The 22793-nt window shown below is 36.6% G+C and overlaps 2 protein-coding genes across 5 annotated transcripts in view; one reads left to right on the forward strand and one right to left on the reverse strand.

The window, feature by feature from the left end:
* cblb (Cbl proto-oncogene B, E3 ubiquitin protein ligase) overlaps positions 1-4178 on the forward strand; it is an 82057-nt gene extending 77879 nt beyond the window's left edge. The window contains exons 15-20 of one of the 2 annotated variants that reach the window (XM_052115640.1): positions 616-680; positions 955-1050; positions 1568-1723; positions 2368-2490; positions 2726-2848; positions 3175-4178. In XM_052115640.1, the coding sequence (XP_051971600.1) occupies positions 616-680; positions 955-1050; positions 1568-1723; positions 2368-2490; positions 2726-2848; positions 3175-3425 (814 nt within the window). In that variant the 3' untranslated portion in view covers positions 3426-4178. The remainder of the gene's footprint in view (positions 1-615; positions 681-954; positions 1051-1567; positions 1724-2367; positions 2491-2725; positions 2849-3174) is intronic. The other variant, XM_052115641.1, reaches the window with a different exon arrangement.
* Positions 4179-6220: 2042 nt separating this feature from the next.
* The window catches only part of alcama (activated leukocyte cell adhesion molecule a), a 104794-nt gene continuing 88221 nt past the window's right edge, over positions 6221-22793 (reverse strand). The window contains exons 7-16 of one of the 3 annotated variants that reach the window (XM_052115648.1): positions 21837-21961; positions 21569-21701; positions 20852-20964; positions 17093-17219; positions 16882-17003; positions 14792-14921; positions 13844-13870; positions 13345-13459; positions 9149-9271; positions 6221-8112 (exon numbers count right to left, since the gene is read on the reverse strand). In XM_052115648.1, coding sequence (XP_051971608.1) covers positions 9181-9271; positions 13345-13459; positions 13844-13870; positions 14792-14921; positions 16882-17003; positions 17093-17219; positions 20852-20964; positions 21569-21701; positions 21837-21961 — 983 coding nt within the window. In that variant the 3' untranslated portion in view covers positions 6221-8112; positions 9149-9180. The remainder of the gene's footprint in view (positions 8113-9148; positions 9272-13344; positions 13460-13843; positions 13871-14791; positions 14922-16881; positions 17004-17092; positions 17220-20851; positions 20965-21568; positions 21702-21836; positions 21962-22793) is intronic. The other 2 variants (XM_052115649.1, XM_052115650.1) reach the window with 2 other exon arrangements.

Raw genomic sequence — 22793 nt, forward strand, 5'->3', positions numbered from 1 at the left:
TATATAAGCCAAGCTTATATTTATCGTCATATTTAAATTCAGACTTCATATTACGCAAAAAAACACAATTTTCCTGGATTGTATAGCTAATGCGCATGCACATTCTCAAGTTGAATGACAGGCAATGTCTGTATCTAAAAGGTGATTGATTCTTTTAACTGTAAGACGGAACTTCCTTTCTACATCCATTGACCATTGGCGCTTAATGCTCCTTGGATGGGTGTATTCATTTCTCCCATTCATATTAATAGAAGTGGCCCATCTCCGCTAAATTGTCTGCTAAAGGTATAACACCCTAATAACCACATAACAAAATGCAAAAACCCACTCAGAACACATTAGCAACCGCATAACAATGCTCTGGCAATTTGTGTCCCCAAACAATACTGCCGTGTAAAGGTAAAAGTCATAATATGACTACATATTTTGTCAAAATTGAGTTATGACTAAAATTAGATCTCTTAGACAATGATATGACAGGTGACAGATGGATTTGAATCACCTGTGCTCAGATTCTGTGTAGTTGCAGTAACTACAAAATCCAAACAGACATCAAAACTTTGAAGTCATTGTTCTGTTTCAGCCTACAGTTAAATATGCTTTTTCTCTTTAAAGGGCTTTAGAAAACGGCTCGTTGGATTTCTCTACAGATATAAAGAAACCTAAACCTCCAGAGCATGGTGAGAAACTCATATACTGTACACGCATACCACCATGTCTCATCACCATCATCCTCATTTTCTGCACAACCATCTTTTAGTGTGTGCGTGTGTGTGTGTGTGTGTTAAGGACTAAAACAAACTGAAGATCAGAGTTGTGTAAGAAATGCATATAATAATGTGGCTGCGATAATGACGCTTGTGTGAACTGGAACTGAAGCCAGCTTCGAGTCTCAGAGGCCGGTATCTTTCCTGTCCTAGATTTAGATAAGTGTAACTCTGTGTTGTTCCTCAGGTGTGTTTGACTCTGGCCCGTTGATTTCGGGTGTGGCTCAGTGTCCCCTCCACAACAGGACGCCCTCAGACTATGACATTCTGCTTCCCCCTCAAGGTAGCCAATGACACAGCTCCTCATTCAGGGGCACAATCTAATTGGCTGCCTGATTAGCAGTGTTTAATAGAGTGTTTTGTTACACCATTTGTATTATATTTTACTCCAGAATTAGCACATGAACATTTGTCATTATTTGCATTGCAGGAGTGGCTAAAACCTATATTAATTATATGGAGAGTGGTTTGTCCTAGCAAAGGTGTGTTTGTGTGGCACTTTTATTTGAAATGGATATCTCCCATTTAAAAAGCATTTACCAGCCTCCACTTCCATAATTGTAAACACCTTTTATTATGTTTTTAAGTTTTTGTTTTAAATATGGACATATCCACGTAATCAGTAAATTGCTTTTCAATCCAATCCATATTCATGCCACTTATATACTTGGTAGTAATAAATGCAATCAAATTCAGAATAAATTCAATGTAGGCTTAAGTTATATTTTATCCCCATCTGTTGGTGAGACAAGGGATTGCAAAGGCATGTTTAAAATCTCTCTTTCTCTCTGTTCTCCCAGCATCTCCAATGGAAGACCCTTTCAACTCTTTTCCCCCATCCCAGCCACCTCCTCCTCCCCCCATCAGGAACAGTTTCATAGAGCCCTCGTCCTCCTCGCCCTACCCCAGACCTGCCCGTCCCTCATCTGGACATGACCACTTTCTACTCAGCGCTGGTGAGGCCAAGCCACATTAAAAAATAATTGACAGACTTCTTGGGTTATTTGTACCAGTGGGCTTTATCATTTATATTACATTAAAAATAAAGCTCTGCATGTATAGAGGCAGAAGGTGTGATAAAAATCTTCTGTCTTATGTCATAAATTTTTTATCATGCTAATGGTATGTCTATATATGTATATATTATATATTATTATGCTTGAAATCCAATGGGAAAATGTTATTATATTGTATAAAGTAATGTGTTAATGCCTATTTTTGGTTAGACCAGTGAATTAAATGCATTAATTGGCAATAGTAAATAATTGAACTCTGCTTTGTACTGTGAATAACATTATTGTTAATAATACAGATAATAAGTTAATAAAACATGAATGCGCTAATAAAACATTAAAACACAATGTTAATGTTCTAATACATACTATGGTAATTAAAACACAATACATTAATATAAACTTTACGTGAATAATCTTGAATAGTTATGCATAAGAAATAAAGTTAAAAGGTTTTGAACTGAGAATGTACATTTTTGGGTGAACTATACCTTAGTTGCACAGTATATTCTGTCATACCACCCAGGTATAGTAAATGAGTTTTTATGTAAATTATGTGTGTCTAATTATTGGTTTGATTTTTATAGATACATTTATAGATGCATTGAATAGCTCGGCTCCCAACCCTCCTGTTAGGAGATTAACTGGAGAAAACATGAAGAATCCATTCAGGGCTCCACAAGACTATGATCAACTGCCTCCAACCACAGGTGCAGCATAAAATGAATTGGCCACAATATAATATTTTTTTTATAGAAAAAAACTGTATTCCAAGCACACCTTCAATGCTCCAGAAAATACCTGTAATACTCTGATGTGAACAACAGCTGTGAGAACAGCATACTGATCCAAATTCATAACAGCTATGCAGGTTTATCAAATTAAGCCATTAGTCCTGTTTTTAAGTAAATTATGTGTGTCTAATTATTGATTTGATTTTTATAGATCTGTTTATAGATGCATTGAATAGCTCGGCTCCCAACCCTCCTGTTAGGAGACTAACCGGAGAAAACATGAAGACTCCATTCAGGGCTCCACAAGACTATGATCAACTGCCTCCAACCACAGGTACAGCACAAAATGAATTGGCCACAATGTAATATATTTTTTTTTTACAGAAAAAGCTGTATTGCAAGCACATATTCAATGCTCCAGAAAATACCTGTAATACTCTGATGTGAAAAACAGCTGTGAGAACAACATGCTGTTCCGAATTCATTACAGCTATGCAGGTTTACCAAATTAAGCCATTAGTTGAGATGAATGCGCTCTATGAATTATTAATTATTAGCCTCTAATGGGCTTTTAATGTGTTCAGCATCTTTTTTGTCGACTGCTGCCATCCATTCTCAATAGCCCATTTCAACTAAACGTTCTATGTTTCCTGTTTACAGTGGCCGGAGATTGCTTTAGGGCACCTGAGAGACCCCCCAAACCACTTCCCCGAATCATCCCACCAGACATCCAGAGAAGACCGCATGAATCATCCCGAGAAAACTTGGACGGCAAAATCGCCAAGCTGATGGGAGAGGGCTACTCTTTCGAGGACGTGAAAAGAGCGCTGATGATAGCGCAAAACAAAGTGGATGTGGCACGGAACATTTTGCGAGAATTTGCGCTTGTGGCCCCTAGGCAGAGCCTGTAGCCAAAACCAAACCATTTCAAACTATGACTGACTCTAGGCAGAGCTCACAAACCGCAGGCAAAGTCCCGCTTGCTCCAGTTTAACACACCTGCACGGTCAGAATCGACCGTCTGGTGAACAAGACGAAAAACACAATGTCTGTGCGCTTTTTGCCATATGGAGTCTATAGCATCATGCTAAGAAGTGTTGCGTTAGTTTATAGATGACAGAATCCTGTGAAAAAAAACAACAACTTGTGTTTACAGTGCGGTGGCGTTTGGTGGCTTTACTGCTACTGGTGTAATCTGCAGAGCTCAGGTCAACCTCGTTACAGCCTTGGCCGCTCGAGAGGAAGTGAAGTTTCATTATTTGGAGCTCTCCGTCCACCTCTTGCGATGGGTTTATTTTGTACTTACTGCAGTCATAAGGTTCTTATTCCTTTCTTGAATTGACTGGACAGAAATGATAGTAACTCTGAGCCACTCTGTTTGCATTGGCAGTTTCATGCCATTTCTGTCACTGTAGCAGCCGCCACTGCTGCCACACACACATATACTCAACTGCCCTGTCCTGGCCTCTTGGGTATCATCATTTTACAGTAATAGCTTTCAGCCTGGTCATTTCCCTTTTGTGTCATTCATTTGCTATGATCGCAACAAACCAGATCAGAACTGCCATGAGATTATTTGAGCTCTGTTTCAGTGACTCTTACCATGAGAGAGAGAGAGAGAGAGAGAGAGAGAGAGAGAGAGAGAGAGAGAGAGAGAGAGAGAGGTTCAACTTAACAGACTGTTGGTTTTTTAAATGTAACAACATGAGGGTGATTAGTTGACTGAATTTTCAATTTTGTGTTGAGCTATTCCTTAAATGGATGCTGTCAATATCTGTTAAAAATGCTAGCGTCTCAGTACATTCCAGTGTAAGCAAGCAGATGTGGGTTTTTGTAAGGGCTACCAAATGTCATAATGGTTGTTTTTTCTTCTTTAAATAGAAGGCTCAATCCCTAAAGGCTTTACACTCAGTTGTGAAAAGAAAAATCCAAATGGTTTGCATCCTGATTGCACCAATTCCCTATTTATTTTACATTCTTAGTTCTTCAAAAATATTCACAGCAGTACAAGAGGAAGCCGCCTAATCTTTCCACTTTCCTTTCTCGGTTACCCTAAGCCCACTGACACTAGCGATGTATGCAAAAAGAGATTGCAAAAACAAGAACTGGATGTGCGCTATTTTTATTAGCGCTCCCTCAATAGCAAACAAGCCAAAACAAAGCAAATTATCATCATCTAGGAGTAATTTACAAGGGAAATTTGGTCATTTCCCCATTTGTAATTACGAGGGTCTGATTCTATCTGAGACAAAACATGTTGTCTATGCCAGTGGTTCTCAACCTTTTTGACTCAAAGGCCCCCTACTGTCCAAGAAAATATTTGAAGGCCCCCTTGCCCGAATGTGTCTGATTAAAATAATTAAATCATTTTTTTATTTTAGAAGTTTCAGAAAGAGTCGGTTCATAATTTGTAGGCATACATCTTAAATCTAGCATTTAATTAAGTTGAATTATTTTTATATTCCTTATTTTAAATACATTTTAAGTCAACTTGAGGCCCCCTAGTTGAGAACCACTGGTCTATGCCATTGTGCGTCAAACGATAAGAATTTGGCATGGGAGCTGTGAAAACGTAATGATACATGCTTAAAGTTACTACTTGGAGCCCACAAACCGAAAAAAGAACAAATGCGACGCAACACTCCGGTGACATCATGCCACTTAGAGATTCATTCAAGGCCTTTTGGAAATTCTGGAAATGGAAGCCAAACCGCTTTGACTCTTTCTCACTGGCTGTGTCATTACTCCTATCAGGTTTACTCTTGAACTTGAAACTTAATTTTGCACTGGTCTTTCTTGCCATTGTACACTTGAAAGTCTAGAACTGAGTTGGACTCTTCAGTCAGCCTATAGATGAGGACATGGCCTTTGACAGGTCTGCAGGGGAATTATTTCTGTTGATTTCCCCTCTTCTTTTTACAAGAGATTTAGTTTGTTGGAATATGCCTTGTGGATCATTTAAACCAGTGATGTGTGCAATTAATTTATACTTTGTTATAAATGTTCTGAGATTATTTTCATCTTGCAGTAATGTTGGTAATTTGTGATCTGTACTTGTGGAGACAAAAATGTTTTATAAAAGCTGGTATTAACATCTGCTTTTGTGTTTTCATCATTATGGGAGGAATACAGAATCGCAGGCATAAAATTGCAGGCTAATAGACCTTATTCACGCTAGCGTCATCTTTGATTTTTAATGGGAATGACAACGAGGCTGTGGGGAATAGATGTACAGTCTCTTCAATGGGCTGTACTGCAGTTTAAAGTGGTTTTGAATCGTTCCGCAGACAAAACATTGATAAAATATCTGTCCAAGAACATTCAGTATACAAAGAACTCCAGACAACATGAGTTGTGGGAAATCAGATGTGAGCTAGGAGCTTTATACCGTTTGTGCCATTGAAGAGGTAAGTCTATCCCTCACAGCCTCGTTGTCATTCCCATTAAAAATCAAAGATGGCGCTAGTGTGAATGTCTATAGCAATAAGCCCATTTCACCTAGAAAGGAGGGTTTTTTGCAAGCGTTGCTAAATTTTCAGTGCAAAGCTTTTGAAATATTAACACATTTAGTGCCTGGTTGAACTGGACTGAGATAAGACACAGCTTTTTGCACTGAAATACCATGCACAAAAGTGGCACTGTTATGAAATTCACCCCCAGAGTATCAAAAAATTTCAATAAAATAAATCACAATCCGATACATTCTTCAAAATGTACATTTTATTGTCAACAAAAGTACAAAAACAAAAGTCAGTATTTACAATACTTTTATGGCCTTCTTTTCGGTTACCCTCTTTGGTTTCACTGCTGACCTGATGGTTCAAAATAAGCATGACACTAATAGCCAATTACACTAAACATGAACATTCCTCTGCAAAACACTTTGTAAGGCCTTGTATGGAGAAGAAACAAAAGCAAATTAAAACTAAAGCCGAATCGCTTCTAGATATCTCAGCACCGTGGACAAAGTGAGATTCTACATTTCAAAGATTTACATAAAATGTGGGTGTGTAGCTCTTTATTGACTAAGCAGAAGCACAGTTAACCTTGTGCGTCTCACACTTTATAAATAGCCAAACACAAGCAAGACATTCAGACTCAAACATATTTACAGCACGCTTCTTCAGACCACAATGAACGGAAAAATGTTTCATAGACTACAGTGTTTGACATCAACCTGACATAGGCCTACTACATGAAACATCTGCTATAATGTTAAATTAAAAAAACAACACATCTGTCGTGTATTTATAGTCTGAGAGAAGTGTGAAAATTATAGATGAAAAGCTAAAAAGTTAATGTGAGAAAATCTGTGAGGTTTCACCTTAAAGTACTGACTGAAGTGCACCTTCCAACACAAATACTGACTCATTCTATTAAGGCAGAAGTAAAGGGCTACTATTTTAGATTTACATCCTACCAACACCTCTGAAGGCTCTGCGTGCCAATGTCGCTATATCCCAGTAAATTACAAAGAGAGGACTTTTAAGGGTAAATCTCACAAAAACACGTCCAGGTCAAACACATTTCACCCTAAAATCAAAAGGAAAAATTTTTATTTTTCAAAGTAAATGAAACAAGCATTTCAATTGTTTTGCATTTGACAATTAAGCACATTTCCCACCCAAATTCACATTACCCTAACACAAAAAGAAAATCTAATTCTCATAACAAGCATGCGAGTGTGACCACGACTTATTCTGTGAGATTCACGCATAAGCATACATTTTTGGCTCTAACAAATTCCTACTTTAGCACAGTTTCACATTATACCCCTTTAAGTCTTTTATGTACTTTTCTAAACACTAGTGGACTGTGTTCTGTGGAGCCATACGCAGCTATGACATCATGCAATCTGACCTGAAGGCCACTGTGTGTAGCAGGTCATTTCCCAAGCAATACTAATTGTCCATTAATCTGAAACCTAAACCTGTTGTCTCAACTTAGTCACTCTACAGTTATCTAGAGGAAATATTAAACATGAACTTCAAAAGGCAGCACTGTAGAGAGGTACCAATAAATAAAAGATGATAGACAGAAACATGTATCAGAGAACAGGTGTAACAGCAGTGAAGTCATCATACTTCCAGAGTCCGGCCGCCATCTCAGGACCATTTGAATACAGACGAGGGATTCGCTCGATATCAAGTCCTCCAAATTTGACATTAAGCAGAGAGAACATAAAGTACTCCCCTTATTTACACAGGCCTACAAAGTGTATAGTGAATTTACATTTTTTACTAGAGGGGAAAAAAAACAGCTGTGTCAACCTTATCAGCAATGCTCATTAAACGAGAACTTTCACAGGGAACAAAAAAGAAAATTAAGAATCAAACAAAACTAAATGCAGTCCTCAGTGCAGACTAAATTTACAACACGAGTGGTTTTCTTTTACGCTCTTGGATTGTGGTGCAGATTTCTTTTTTTTTAAGCAAACTGTTCATTTGGATTAGGAAATATTGTGGAAACATTCTGCGATGCATGACGCACGCGAGGAGACTGACGGAGATGTGTGCGTCCAATCAGATGTCTGGAATTAGATGATTGAAGTGTGTAGTACAGCACATTCAGTGACAAGGCCTCTTTCCTGATTCATACCTGAAACCACACACACAAAATGCACATAAGTAATTATATTCCATTTCCAGACGTTTGTGGAAACAGTTTTTAAAAAATAATGAATCAGACCGATTTGTGAACCATTTCGACCAGTTTACTGAAACAAAAACCTACTTAAAACAATGGTTTGCTCATTAATCAGCAATCACTACGGCTGGTTTTGCTCTACCAAAGTACAAGCAAGAGCAGGAAATGAAATATTTTAGAAAAATCTGTGTTCACTATTGCAATTTCTGTGATTTTTACCATTTTGTTAAATTCCTGGCCTGGAAAATGCAACTTTTCATCATACTGTAGAGCATTTACACCCTTTTTGATCAATGCAATCCAGTGGATTTTCCATGATTTTACAGTCATTTGTGGTTTCTGGAAACCATTTCAAATGTATTTTGATTCAGACTGATATACTTATGAATCATTCAGACCGATTTGTGAACCGTTAAGACCAAATAACTAGCACATTTTACTTGATTCAAGCTTTAACAGCAATACTGAAATATTTCAGAGCAGAGCGTAACTAGGAAACTGTATATTTGCTTTAGTTATTTTCAGTACTTTAAAGATTTTGTTAATGTCCATGACTTTCCCAGAACTCGAAAACAATTTTTAAATTCCCTGAATTTGCCCAGTGTTTTCTATGTCCAAGGGAACCCTGGACATAATTTCAAATGAAGTGCAAACAACAAAATCATCCAGCGTTAACATATTTAAAATTGTACTTCGAACGATCACCAAAAAGTTCTGTGGCTCTAACATAGTACACTGATGGTATCAGATGGTAATATAATGGCACTAAATTATTACTACCACATTACAGGTCCAAATACTATAATGTTATAATGGTTCATGTTCAATACACCATAGTATTACCATGGTAGTACTGTATAAAAATACAAAAAAAAAAAACACTATAGTGGTACTTGATACTTTTTTGTTTTTGGTGAACTGCCACATGCTCCTTGAGTGTTACAATCCGAAATCTTAACTAGAAAATAAAATACTGGAGTTTCCTCACCTTCATTGTCTTTTTGACGGCTATCTTCTCCTCTAAACATCTGCTTTATGATTGTTCTCCTCCAATTTCTTACTCTCCTCTGACGTGCCCATCTCCTTCTCTCCAGTCTTCCAGCTGCCTTGTCTGACAGGACAGTTTTACCTTTATTAATCTTTCAGCAGTTACTGTGTTCAAATTGAGGTCAGTGGCTAAATAGCCATAACATTTCTAACTAGCTCCATTCTGTTTTTAATAAATGGGTACATATATATATATATATATATAGGGTGTGATTCAGCCATGATTATTAAGGGGCAAACACTCTACGCAAGTATGAGAATGCAAGCAATTTTGGCTACACTACGCCAGGTCTCGATTTCAGAACTGAGGCTGTTGATTTAACAAGTTAAATCAGTGCAAAAAAAGTGTAATATATATATATATATATATATATATATATATATATATATATATAAAGCAATTAATCATTTCCCCAGCCAAACTGTAATAAGGACTTTTTTCTCTCATGGGAACAATTTAATCTTAAAGTGCCACCTTCATGTTATTGCATTCTGCAGTCAGCACAGCTCCTTCTGTACAGGCAACACAAAACATAAAAGAAGTCTTACAAAGCAGAATGCGTTCTTCTCTCGAGACAAGTTTTTTTAAAAGCTTCAAACTGCCTTTGACTTAACAGTGTCCTAAAAATGCAGTGTTTATGGTGAGACGTTGAAAGCCAGTGAAACACGACACAACCACAGTGAGACACTGCAAAAGCATTCGCTTGATGCTTGTGTAGATATTACAACAAAAATTACACACAGATGCACGAACAGGTTCAAAATGCATTGCTGTGGATTACAGGCCAGTGACTTATATTCAATGATATGGAAATAAAACAAACAATATATTGACTTCTAAAATAACTTTTTGTATTGTCTAGTCAATCATTTACTTGATGCCACAATAATATAATGTCTTTTAATTGATTCTATTCACTCTGTGTGTGTGTGTGTGTGTGTGTTGGTGTGTATATACACACACACATATATATATATATATATATATATATATATATATATATATATATATATATATACATACACAAGTTTGGAATAATGTACAGATTAATGTACAGATTAATGGAAATATATTGGTACTTTTATTCACCAAAGTGGCATTCAACTGATCTCACTGTATAGTCAGGACATTTATAACTTGAAAAACTACTATTACAATTTACATTTTTTTAAACTACTTCAAAGAGTTCTCATCCAAAATTCCTCCACTTGCAGCAATGACAGCTTTGCAGATCACTGGCATTCTAGCTGTCAGTTTGTCCAGATACTCAGGTGACATTTCACCCCACACTTCCTGTAGCACTTGACATAGATGTGGCGGTCTTGTTGGACACTTCACACGCACCTTGCAGTCTAGCTGATCCCACAAAAGCTCAATGGGGTTAAGATCCATAACACTCTTTTTCCAATTATCTGTTGTCCAATGTCTGTTTCTTTGTCCACTCTAACCTTTTCTTTTTGTTTTTCTGTTTCAAAAGTGTCTTTTTCTTTGCAATTCTTCCCATAAGGCCTGCACCCCGAGTCTTCTCTTTACTGTTGCACATGAAACTGGTGTTGAGCGGGTAGAATTCAATGAAGCTGTCAGCTGAGAACATGTGAGGCATCTATTTCTCAAACTAGAGACTCTGATGTACGTATCCTCTTGTTTAGTTGTACATCTGGCCTTCCACATCTCTTTCTGTCCTTGTTAGAGCCAGTTGTCCTTTTTCTTTGAACAATGTAATGTACACCTTTGTATGAAATCTTCAGTTTTTTTTTTTGCATTTCAGCATTGTATAGCCTTCATTCTTCAAAACAATGACTGACTGACGAGTTTCTAGAGAAAGCTGTTTTTGACCTAATATTGACCTTAAGACATGCCAGTCTATTTCATACTGTGACAACTCAAAAACAAAGACAATGTTAAGTTTCGTTTAACAAACCAAATAGCTTTCATCAGTGTTTGATATAATGGCAAGTGATTTTCTAGAACTAAATTAGCAATTTAGCATGATTACTCAAGGATAAGTTGTTGGTGTGATAGCTGCTGGAAATGGGGCCCGTCAAGATCTGATCAAAAATTACTTTTTTCAAATAGTGATTTTTACATCATTAATGTCATGACTATACTTTGTGATCAACTGAATGCCAATTTGATGGATCAAAGTATCAACTTCCTCCCGAAACATTTTTTACATTATTCCAAACCTTTGGCTGCAAGTGTGTGTGTGTGTGTATGTATGTGTATATATATATATATTATACATATACATACACACACTGCTGTGTTTAAGTATTTGCCCCATCCCGATTTCTTCTGTTTTTGTGTATATCTCATACTAAATTGTTTAAAAAAAATTCTACCTAAATCTTACATAAAACAAAGGCAATATGATTAAACACAAAATACAGTTTTTAAAAGATAATGTTATTTATTGAAGCAAAAATGTTATCCTATACCAACTGGGCCTGTTTGAAAATGTATTTGACCCCATAGTGACTAAATCCCCAAATCTGTGAAACTGCATTCTTAACGGTGTTCAGATGGACTAGACAAACCAGGTCTGCCAGCCCTGTTCAATCAAATCAACACCTAAATATAACTTTTTCAACAGCATGAAGTTGGCTAAAAGGTCTCATCCATTAACACACTAAGCCAAGGTCGAAAGAAATTCCAGAAATGATTAGGAAAAAGGTGATTGAAATACACCAGTCTGGAAAGAGTTAAATAGCTATTTCAAAGGCTCTGGGACTCCAAAGAACCACAATGAAAGCCATTATCTCCAAATGGAGAACAGTAGTGAACCTTCCCAGAAGTGACCTTCCAAAATTTCTCCAAGAGCACAGCGACGACTCATCCAGGAAGTCACAAAAAAGCCAAGGACAACATCACTGCAGGTCTCTCTCACATCAATAAGGTTTACTGTTCATGACTCCACTCTCAGAAAGACACTGGCCAATAATGCCATCCATGGAAGTGTGGTGAGGCGAAAACCACTGCAAACACAGAATAACATTAAAACTCGTCTGAATGTTGCCAAAACACACCTTGAAGATCCTCAAACCTTTTGGGAGAATGTTCTGTGGACTGATGAGTCAAAAGTGGAACTGTTTGGAAGACAGGCGTCCCGTTACATCTGGTGTAAATCAAACACAGAATTCCACAAAAAGAACATCATACCTACGGTCAAGCGTGGTGGTGTGGGGATGCTTTTCTGCTTCAGGGCGACTTGCAATAATTGAGGGAAACATGAATTCTGCTCTCTACCAGAAAATCCAAAAGAAGAACATCTGATCATCACTCTGTGAGTTGAAGCTCAAGCGCAACTGGATTATGCAGCAAGACAATGATCCAAAGCATAGGAGTAAATCCTCCTCCGAATGGCTCAAAAGAAGCAAAATTAAAGTTTTTGAGTGGCCTAGTCAAAATCCTGAACCCGATTGAGATGCTGAGGCAGGACCTTAAACGGGCAGTTCATGCTTGAAAACCCTCCAATGTGGCTGAACTAAAGCAGTTCTGCAAAGAAGAGTGAGCCAAAATTCCACCACAGCGTTGTGAAAGACTAATCTCCAGTCTTAAATGGATAAAGGCAGCACATCCAGCTATTAAGTTTAGGAGGCAGTTCATTTTTTACATGGGTGATATAGGTTGGATAACATTTTGCTTAAAAAAAAAAATACAAAAAATAATAATAATAATGCAAATATATATATACACATCTTAAAACTGTATTTTAATTGTTTAGTTTACTATATATATATATATATATATATATATATATATATATATATATATATATTATTTTTTTTTTAATGATCTTTCTTTGACAAATATTGATATATGCAATTCATTAATGGGCATAACATGTTATTTGTTCATTTAAACAAAATGTTATCGATTGACAGCCATAGTCAGAACCCATTTTAAATTGTTGACATGTTTTAGCTAGACACCTGAATAATAAAACCAGTTTATTAAGATTTGAAGCTAACTGTGCCTTACTGCCTCAGTAACACAAGAATTCAAGTTTAGTTTGTAAAACAGGACAGTGCACTTTCAATGTGTTGGCCAAGAACATTTGTCTACATTTGCATACTTGTTTAGAGCGTTTCTGTCCATTAACGTGTTTATTTGTGCATTACCGTGTTGCACCTTACCTTGATTTCTTTATATAGAGCCAGTAGATAAGTCCCACAAGAGCGGCGGCTAGGAAGAGCCCAACCACTACACCCACAATCAGCTTGGCCTGCTCAGCTCCGTATTCATTTTTTTCTAAAGGTGAACATATAAACACTTTAAAAAGACTACTAAACCATTCCGACTCCTGTAGACCCAGACAGGGATAAAATAAAGCATAAAAACACTGCTTCAAAAAAAGAAGTTACAAAAGGGCATCTAGGATAATAACCAAAAGTTTGTGTGATGCCAGGATGCTCGACACCCGCTGAACCCATGTCACCGGAATCAAGATAATTTTAGGTCTACAAGTCTTAATCGCTATCATTTAAGGATGCATTATTATAGGATACATTTCTTAAAGGGATAGTTCAACTGAAAATAATTGACAAGCAATTAATGACAGAATTTAAATTTTTGGGTGAAGCATCCCTTTAAGCAAAAGTGAAGTTTAAGTGGAATGAAATCATTTCTTCTTACCTGGATTGGAAGTCTCCTCCTTAAATACTGAAATCAGATATAAAATTAAATTAACTTTGGGTACAAAAAGAAAATAGTATTCATTACAAATTTAGAGAAAAACCACCACCAAGTGTGGTTAGAAAGATAAATGCAAAACCAATGCTATTGCCCAATCAGATTTTGGGCATATTCTCTATAGATTTAGTAAGGAGGAAGACCACAAACATGCAAAAGTGGTCAGAAAGAGAGGAGTAGGAGAAAGGGACAGCAGTCCAGCACCCTGACATAGACAAACAGAACCCGAGCCAAAGCCGAGAACGAGAAGAGCAAAAGAGTCTCAAGCCCTGAGAGTGAAAACCTTCAACAGGACCTGAGAGAGAGCAGCCTGTCTTATTCATACCAGGAATTTTATAATCAGTAATGAGTATAGTAATAAGCCACCAAACTGGCCTGCATTTGAATAGTGCAACAGGTAAAACTTTCTGGGAAACATGCAGATCAATGTATAAATTGTTTTCAAAGAATTCTTCACATGCGTTAAAGAGATGTTAGAAGTCAGCATTTACTCATCAGGGCTGTCAAACTATTTTAAAGAATATATTAATTTGCTTGTAAAAATAACATAAAATGCTTGATGGCATTTGAATATCATTGACATTTGCATTTACCTATAAATCTATCATTACAGATAAATTATATTGTCTGATTTTACCAAATATATTTCTGTTAAAAAGAACTAACAATGTGTTTTCTACACTGTAGTGCAAAGTCTATAAACTCTGAAACCACTATCAGGTCTCATTTACAATATAATTTTAAATATGTATTAATGACAATAATTTAAATTGAAATGAAACATAACCATTATTCTTGACAGCCCTATCTTTTAAAGGGGTAGATGTTATTGGTTAGTAAGCAGTCCTCACAGGTCAGTGGGAAACCCCATGAAGCGCGTTAAATACTTACGAGAAAACACGCTGATTTCCTTCGTATCATCTCCTAGTTTATTGGTCACATGGCAGGTGACGGTGAGGTTCTTACTGGGCACTACAGTCAGTTTGTATGTGGCCTTTCCGTTGACATATGACATCTCATTCTGTGGGACGACGGACAGAAAATCTCAGTTTACAGGGAATCAGAATTACTGTGTTGTCAAGCCGTATTTCAATTAAATGTACTTTGTTCCATCTAAATATTTTTTTAAAATTACATTAAAAAGGAAAAAAAAAACATGACAAAGTAATACATCGTAAATTAAATTTCATTTAAATTTAGATTTTTTAAATCTAAACAAAATTAATAAAAAATAATAACATTACAAAAAGTTAAAAAGCCACCTTTAATTTAAATGTAAACTTTCTCATCTCAAATTAATAAATTAATATATATATATATATATATATTTTTTTTATACATTTGTATACAAATATAAAAATGTAGATTCATATGGCTCATATAAATTCATATAAATCATTTAATTTACCATTAAATCACTAAATAAATCAATAAAGATTCCTTGTATTTCATATTCGCGCAAGTTTGCGTCTATTTTCATTTTAGCTCTAGTTCTTATTGCATTATCTTTGCATGAAGCGCCTTTTTAAATATTTAAACACTAGAGGGTGCTAATGGTCCTCAGCCCCTTGAGTGTCTTGTCTTCAGTGCACCACATCTATGTAGAGCCAATGGAACCCCCCGCCCCACTGCGCGCACACACACACTCTTACACACCTCAGGGTCGGGTGCAATGTGGAAATAATAATAATAAAGTCAGTAATCGAAAAGCCATTAAATGAGTCACCATCAATAAGACTATACCTCCAAATGAGCAAACACACTAATATCAAGTGTCATTAGGGCAGGACTGTGAGAGTAAGAACCCCCTCACAGAGAGTGCAGTATGACTTATTAATGCCACGACAATCCACTATATTACAGAGCAAAATAGCTGTAAAATATACAATAAATAATCATACATTAAGACTATGATCAGGATCAAGTAAAAAAAAAAATATAATTTTTATAATTTTGTGTGTGTGTGTGAGAGAGAGAGAGAGAGAGAGAGAGAGAGAGAGAGAGAGAGAGAGCGAGCAATGTGATCTGTTCTTGTCTCCCACATTGGTCAGACTGCTCTGTATTAAATCCCAAACACTGTTCTGGGTCTCATGGGACATACTATGCCTGGGATGTCTAGATAACAACACACACAAACACAAGCTAGTTTTCTGTGTCCTGTTTCTCTGTCCTCATTATCCTGTTCTGATGTCCCAGACTTTAAGTGAGCGGAAACAGGGAGGGACGAATTCAAGGAGAGACGTGCCACACACTGACACGTCACCTCCCCTCAGAGGCGGCAGTGAGAGGCAATCTGAGGAGGCAACTTGTATAAATAATGAAAAAATCTGAACAAAGGAAAGGTTGCACATTCAACCTGCTGCAATGTGCCGCTGCCGCTAGTCTCCAGACCCATAATTCTGCAAGAACACAGGATGAATAATGACTTGTTGTGTGTGTGTGTGATTTTTAAACATCATTTCAGTCCCAGGGAAGGCAATTTTTTTTTGACAAGTTACTTTCTTTTTTTTACACAAATTGAAAATCTGTGCTTCAGTTCAAGGTGATGAAAAGTTGCAACTTCAAACACTTGTGCACCTGTCATCTTGCCTAAACCAAAACTAAGTGAAATATTTGTCCATCATTCCCTTTCCCATAAAATGCTGTAAAAAGTTTGTCGATGCATGTCTACTCAGGACATCAATAATATTGAAAATGTGATGGTAAAATTCTGATTAGCAAATTACAATGCTGCTGTGCAAAGGAAAAACACAGTTACTACACGTTTTGTGAAAACTGAGTAAATTCAAATCTGAGATTGTCCTGTGAAAGACTGATTTGGCTCAACAATGTTCAGATTCAATGAAAACTATTTTTGTGTTTTGATTGCATTAACTACAAAGTCAACAATAAAACCAAGAAGATATAAAGCCATTTTTTCTCAGTGTCAGTGTTGGCGTAGTTACTGTGTTTTGCCTTGTACAATAGTGTTCTTGACTTACATCAGTTCCATTAACGCTCCACTGCACGTCAGGTTTAGGCGATCCATCTGCCTCGCACGTCAGGACCTTGTTTTTTCCATCGTTGCTGCGATGCTTCTTTAAACTCAGAATTCTTGGACCACCTAAAAAAAAGTATAATATTTATGTTTAAGTAATCCAAGTTCACACTATGAGCTTGGATTGTGTAAGTACGTATAACATAATGTCCTACCTTCTACTGTAAGTTCGAAAGACAAGCTGCGTCTGATTCCTTCAATGGACACGTCGCACACGTACAGGCCCGCATCAGCATACGTCAATTGAGAGAAGTTGGCCAGGCTGTCTAGTTTATGGTTATCCTGTTGAAATAATAATAAAAAACAAGTTTATAAAAAATATATATATTTAGTATTACTTAGTATGTACAAGGGCAAGGTTCCAGGCAGTGTTTGGGAAGCTACTTTGAAACTGTAGTTTGACAAGCTACTCATAATTTTAAGTAGTTAATCTACAGTCAAGCTACTCTTTTGAAAAAGTAGTTAGCTACACTACAAGTTACTATCAAAAAGTAGCTAGCTACACTGAAGCTACTTAAGAGGCAATATAATTTTTTTTATGATACTATCAAACCAATAATATTAATAACAAAATGTACACTAATGCCATTTATTAATGTATGAATTAAAACTAATGTGTTTAATAAAATATATGAAATGTATTTAATATATTTAATGAATAGTAACATTAATACAGTTAATAATGGCCATACAATAAAATATAAAAGTATAAAATAAAAACAAAAAATAATGTTATACTATACTTCACACTTTTCAGTCCTGCTGTGGCCAGGTGTAGCCTACTTCCCTAAAGATCACATTTTTATGACAAACTCTTCTTGGGCTGGTATTTTATGCTCTTGTCACATAATATTTGGTGCAGATAATGTGTGAATAAAGACTCAGGGCTTGTTTCTCCCCTTCACATGGGTTCATGCTCATTATATTTTCTGACTTTTTTGCCATTGACATGCAAGTGCAACTTTACAGGCCACATACAGAGGCTGCTCTACAGAGGTTGCTCTTTTTTGTTCAGGTCCAAAAAATGAGGACGTATGGTCATCCTAGATTGTTGCATAATAATACATGACATAAATGATTTATTTTACATGAAGATAATAGTTATTTAAATGCTAAGAAATGGAGAAATCAAATAGTTCTGCATGATAGTAATTAATATAATAATATATAGTGTATATTTAGCTAAATAAACATATTTAGAACAGAAACAAAATCCCTCAAAAAGCAATAATAACTTTTTGAATGATTTTATTTAAAATAGTAAAAGGTAAATATGATGTTGCATGATCTATTAAGAACAAAGTGTCTGAAACATTCTTTGTTACACAGAAGAATAAAATGGTGTTCTTTTATCATTTTCAGATTTACCTGCCTCTGTATGTCTTGTAAAGGTAAACAAACTGTGGTTGCTCGTTTTACAAAACCATCAGACAATCTCTTCTTATCCAAGTGAGCTGTAATAAGCTCTCAGTAGATGGCGGTAATTCACTATTTTTGTTTGGGATCTGCCATTCAATGTTGCCAATTTAGCGACTTTTATTCAAAAAAGCGACTAGCGACAAATCTAGCGATTCTTTGGACAGACATAGCTACTTCCGTAGAAGTCGTCAATACTGCCCCGTGAGGGCGTAGTCTTGCTTTCCTTCCCGGACTCGGAGCACACCTCCCTCTGCGTCTACTCTGTCAGTCTCACTGAACAGAGAGAGATGTGAGAAGGCGGAGCAGCACAATCATTGACCGCACGGCAGCTGACATAGACGGGAATGAGCTGCACATGTGCAAACCGCGTTGTCAATGACCAATCACGAATCTGTATTGTTTGCTCCTTTAATTTTACATTTAAAGAGTTTAATTTGACCGTTTATTTTTATTCTTGTCATGCACTGTTTCTGAACTCTCTGAATTCAGACACTTGTTTTTTTTTTGTAAATATACAAACATTTTTGTAAACATGCAGTTTTTTTTTCTAAACATGCGCATAGATTTTTGTAAATATGCACATAGTGGTTTGTTATGGCTGAACGCTGTGTGAGAGAAAAGATAAGAAAGTTACCGCCACTTCTAACTTTCTCTCTGAGTGATTGATATAGGGCGGTAAGCACAGAGAAGCAAACACATGTAAAGAGCGGACATTATGCAAAATGCAAATGAGACGCGGTGACGTCACGGATATGTTAATTAGCGTATGACGTCATCCAGCGACTTTTTGAGCAGGCTTTAGCTACTTTCCTTTGAAACTAGTTGGCAACACTGCTGCCATTACAAAAGAAGAAGACGGCGCTGCCTGATTCTGATCAGCAGATAGAAAATGCTGCCAGACCGTCAGAAGTTTTGCCGGTAAAATTTGGCTTTTACACACTAAGGAAGGCTATTTGTTATAATCTGACCAACATGATGTACCGTTTGGTCACACTACACCGCTACTTGCTGGAAAAAGTAGTTCACTACTGGAAAATCTACTCAGCTGAGCTATTGTCAAGCTACTGAAAAATGTAGTTAAGTTAGTAGCGTCGCTACATGTAGTTAGCTACTCCCCAACACTTGTTCCAGGTTCAATACAAGCTAAGCTCAATGTATTGGGGGGAAAAAAATCATACTCATCCTTCCCTTTCTTTAAACAAATATTGAAAAAAAAAAAGAATAAATCGAGGTTACAGAGTGAGGCACTTATAATGGAAGTGAATGGGTCCAATTTTTGTAGGGTTTAAAGGACGAAATGTGAAGCTTATTATTTGATAAAAGCACTTATATTAATTCCTTTGTTTGTCATATGTGTTATTTAAACAGTAAAGTTGTCTAAACCATTGTTTTTACAGTCATTTTAGGGTATGCAGTGTCACATTGTAATGGCAACGTGTAATGGCAAATTTTAACTTTACACAGAAAAGGTTAGTTAGTGATTTTATCACTCTAAAATCATGTTTATATGCATATTGTTTGTCTTATAGATATACTTTTGAAACAATGAGTATTTTAATGTTTATGAATTGGCCCCATTCACTTCCATTGCAAGTTTCCAATTTAGCATTTTTTAAAGAAAATGAGGGACAAGTCAAAATAAATTTTGTGGTAATCAATACTATGCCACAAATGCTGTCGATTGAGTTTAACTTGTATTAAACTCAAATATCACGGCCCATAAAGTGACTTGATCTGAACCAACTGGTACAGTCCATTTTCTTTATGGAACCCGACCCCAATCCAAAACCGCTTGCTAAGCTCAGACTCTTTGAAGGGCCAAATTACTCAAAATTATCATCATTAAATATTTAAATACATAATTAAATACATAATGAAAACTATAAAATCATTAAATTACCAAACAAATCAATAAATGTGCCTTGCGTTCCATTTAGTTTGTGTCCATTTTCATTTTACCATTATCTTTGGGTTGATTTTTCATTTAAGCACGAGCTTTGTGGTTTTTCGTTTTCAGGGTAACGGTTATCGGCACATCACTCAATGAGATTTAGTGATTTAATGATCAACTTAATGATTTTACAGTCTTAATTATTTCATTAAGTATTCAATGATGTCTTAAAATATTTATGATTTTGAATCATTTGGCCTTCCATAGTACTCAAATATGAAGGAATACATTCAAAGTATTTATTTTTTCATAAATTACAAAATTAAATGTTTTTTTTCTTAATTTATGTACTATACATAAAAAACAATAATGATAAAATACCTGAACCTGGCCTAACACCCTACAGTTTGTCCGGTCCCAACTGGGCAAACCCAAAATCCAAATTTATACTGTACATGGAAACCAGACACAAACCCAACTTATAACTCTACATTTTGTCAAATCCCATCGGGGAGCCTCTAGTACGACTATGGTGTACGTGAAACCATCCAGTTCAATTTGCAACCAATTCTTGGGAGTTTTTTTTAAATCACATCGCTCTTACCTTGGTCCATGTCACTTTCGCTTCAGTGGAGGCGTTCTTTTCCATCGACACCACCAAGCTTTCCCCAAGCTTCTTTAACACCTTTCCAGTCGGAATGAGGCTTACATCCAGAACTGAGAGAAGGAGTCAAAGGCAAAGAATGAAAGAAAAGCACTTAAAACTCTATTATTTCACTGCAGGCTCCTTTCTAATGCACATCTGTCCTCAAAACATTTCAACCACAGAGGAGACTTAAACACGTCACATCTCTCCTCCAACTAAACGCTTTTGTACAGACCTGCAGTGCCCTCATAACCTTCCCAATCCTCCGACCCCCTACTCGCACAATTGTTTTCTCAAATGGACGATTAAGATGCCACCAGCTTTGAAACCACATCGATGCAGTGAAATACATTTGAGCCACCGAACCAAAGTGTCACTAATCCCACATTATGGAAATCATCAGGCCTTTCAAACAAAACTGGCACAGACACACACACTCTCACCTCAGAGAATATTAATAATAGAGGGCAGAGTGTGAGAGCTTATCAGCGAGCAGGAGCCTTTGCCAGTCTCTCTCAACTCAAGTTAAAAACGCTTAATTAAGCCATCTGCCTGGTGTCCCGCCCACTTTGCTAATCCTACTGAAGATAGATTTGATTAATGCTTCACTCATTCCTTATTTTGTTCCATAAAGGAGGGAATTAATTGGAAAGGAAAAGTTTGGTGTCCACTCACAGCTCACGGTGATGATCTGAGTGGACTCCATCTCTTCATTGTCAAGCAAGGAACATTTGTACACCCCAGAGTCGACTCGGGTGACGCCAGTCAGAGTGTACACATCCTTGTTCGTCACCGTGACCTTCTGACCCTGCAGAGGTAGAAAGACAGAGAGTAATTGTGTTAATAAACTGTTGGACCCTGAAGAGACAGATCCCTCATTCGGGTGGCAAAGCAAGCCTTTGCCATTGTGTGGGTGATGTGGACACTGTCAGTAATCTCTCACCTTAATGTTGAAGTTGAAGCTGGTGGGAGGAGGGTTTCCATCCCCCTGGCATTTCAGTGTCACATTATCACCTTCCCTAATGGGGCTTTGAGAGACAACCTGTAGACTCACCTTCTCTGTAGGGTCTGAGAGAAAAAGAACAGACATTAGGAAGGACAGTAAAGTGAGAGAAAGGAAACAAAGGAAGATGGCTGTTGTTGGACAGGTGTGGTGAAAATTCAACAGATAAAAAAAAAATTATAATTTGCTGGATTTTCTTAAAATATATGTGTAGCATATTTGCATCACACTTTTAAAGTAAATTCAATTTATAGTCATTTTATATCAGCAAAACCATTAGTTAATTCAAATTAGTTTACTTTAAAAAGGTGTCACACGAATAAGATTCAACAACTAATAGCAAATTTATATTATTTTTTCTACTTAATTTCATTGGCTCTTGGTTCTGAACTTGATTGTTTGAATTCGTAGAACTTAAAATCGTAATTTTATGGATTTTAAGCCAAAGTTCATCTTTATTTATCTGTTTTGTACCATACACTGTCTGCAACAGTAAGAATACCTTCCCCATAGTTTGGATATTCGATTATTAGAGTTTGTTTCCCATAGCCCTTCAGAGACGCACGTCTGTCAAACAAAGAGGCGGTGTGTATGCCAGCGTCCACCTGTGCTGCTCTTATCACGGATGCGATCGAAAAAAATACTTGTTCACCTAACACTAAAATTTACCAAATCGTTCACATGCATGTATAGGCTACTTCACCCCCCCTCAAAAAAAGAAACCTCACCGGATCGGCACAAATCCTGTGAATTACCTATTTTGGATTCAAAGCGGCGAATTTTGCCGAAAGGTGACTAGTTTGCAGGTATGTGTATCACTTTATGTTCATCTTATAAATTATATTTTGTGTTGTACACATTAATATAAATTAAGTAAAGCTAAAAATTTTATGAAAA

The sequence above is a fragment of the Xyrauchen texanus genome, chromosome 43 (assembly GCF_025860055.1).
Source record: "Xyrauchen texanus isolate HMW12.3.18 chromosome 43, RBS_HiC_50CHRs, whole genome shotgun sequence".
Taxonomy (NCBI): Eukaryota; Metazoa; Chordata; class Actinopteri; order Cypriniformes; family Catostomidae; genus Xyrauchen; species Xyrauchen texanus.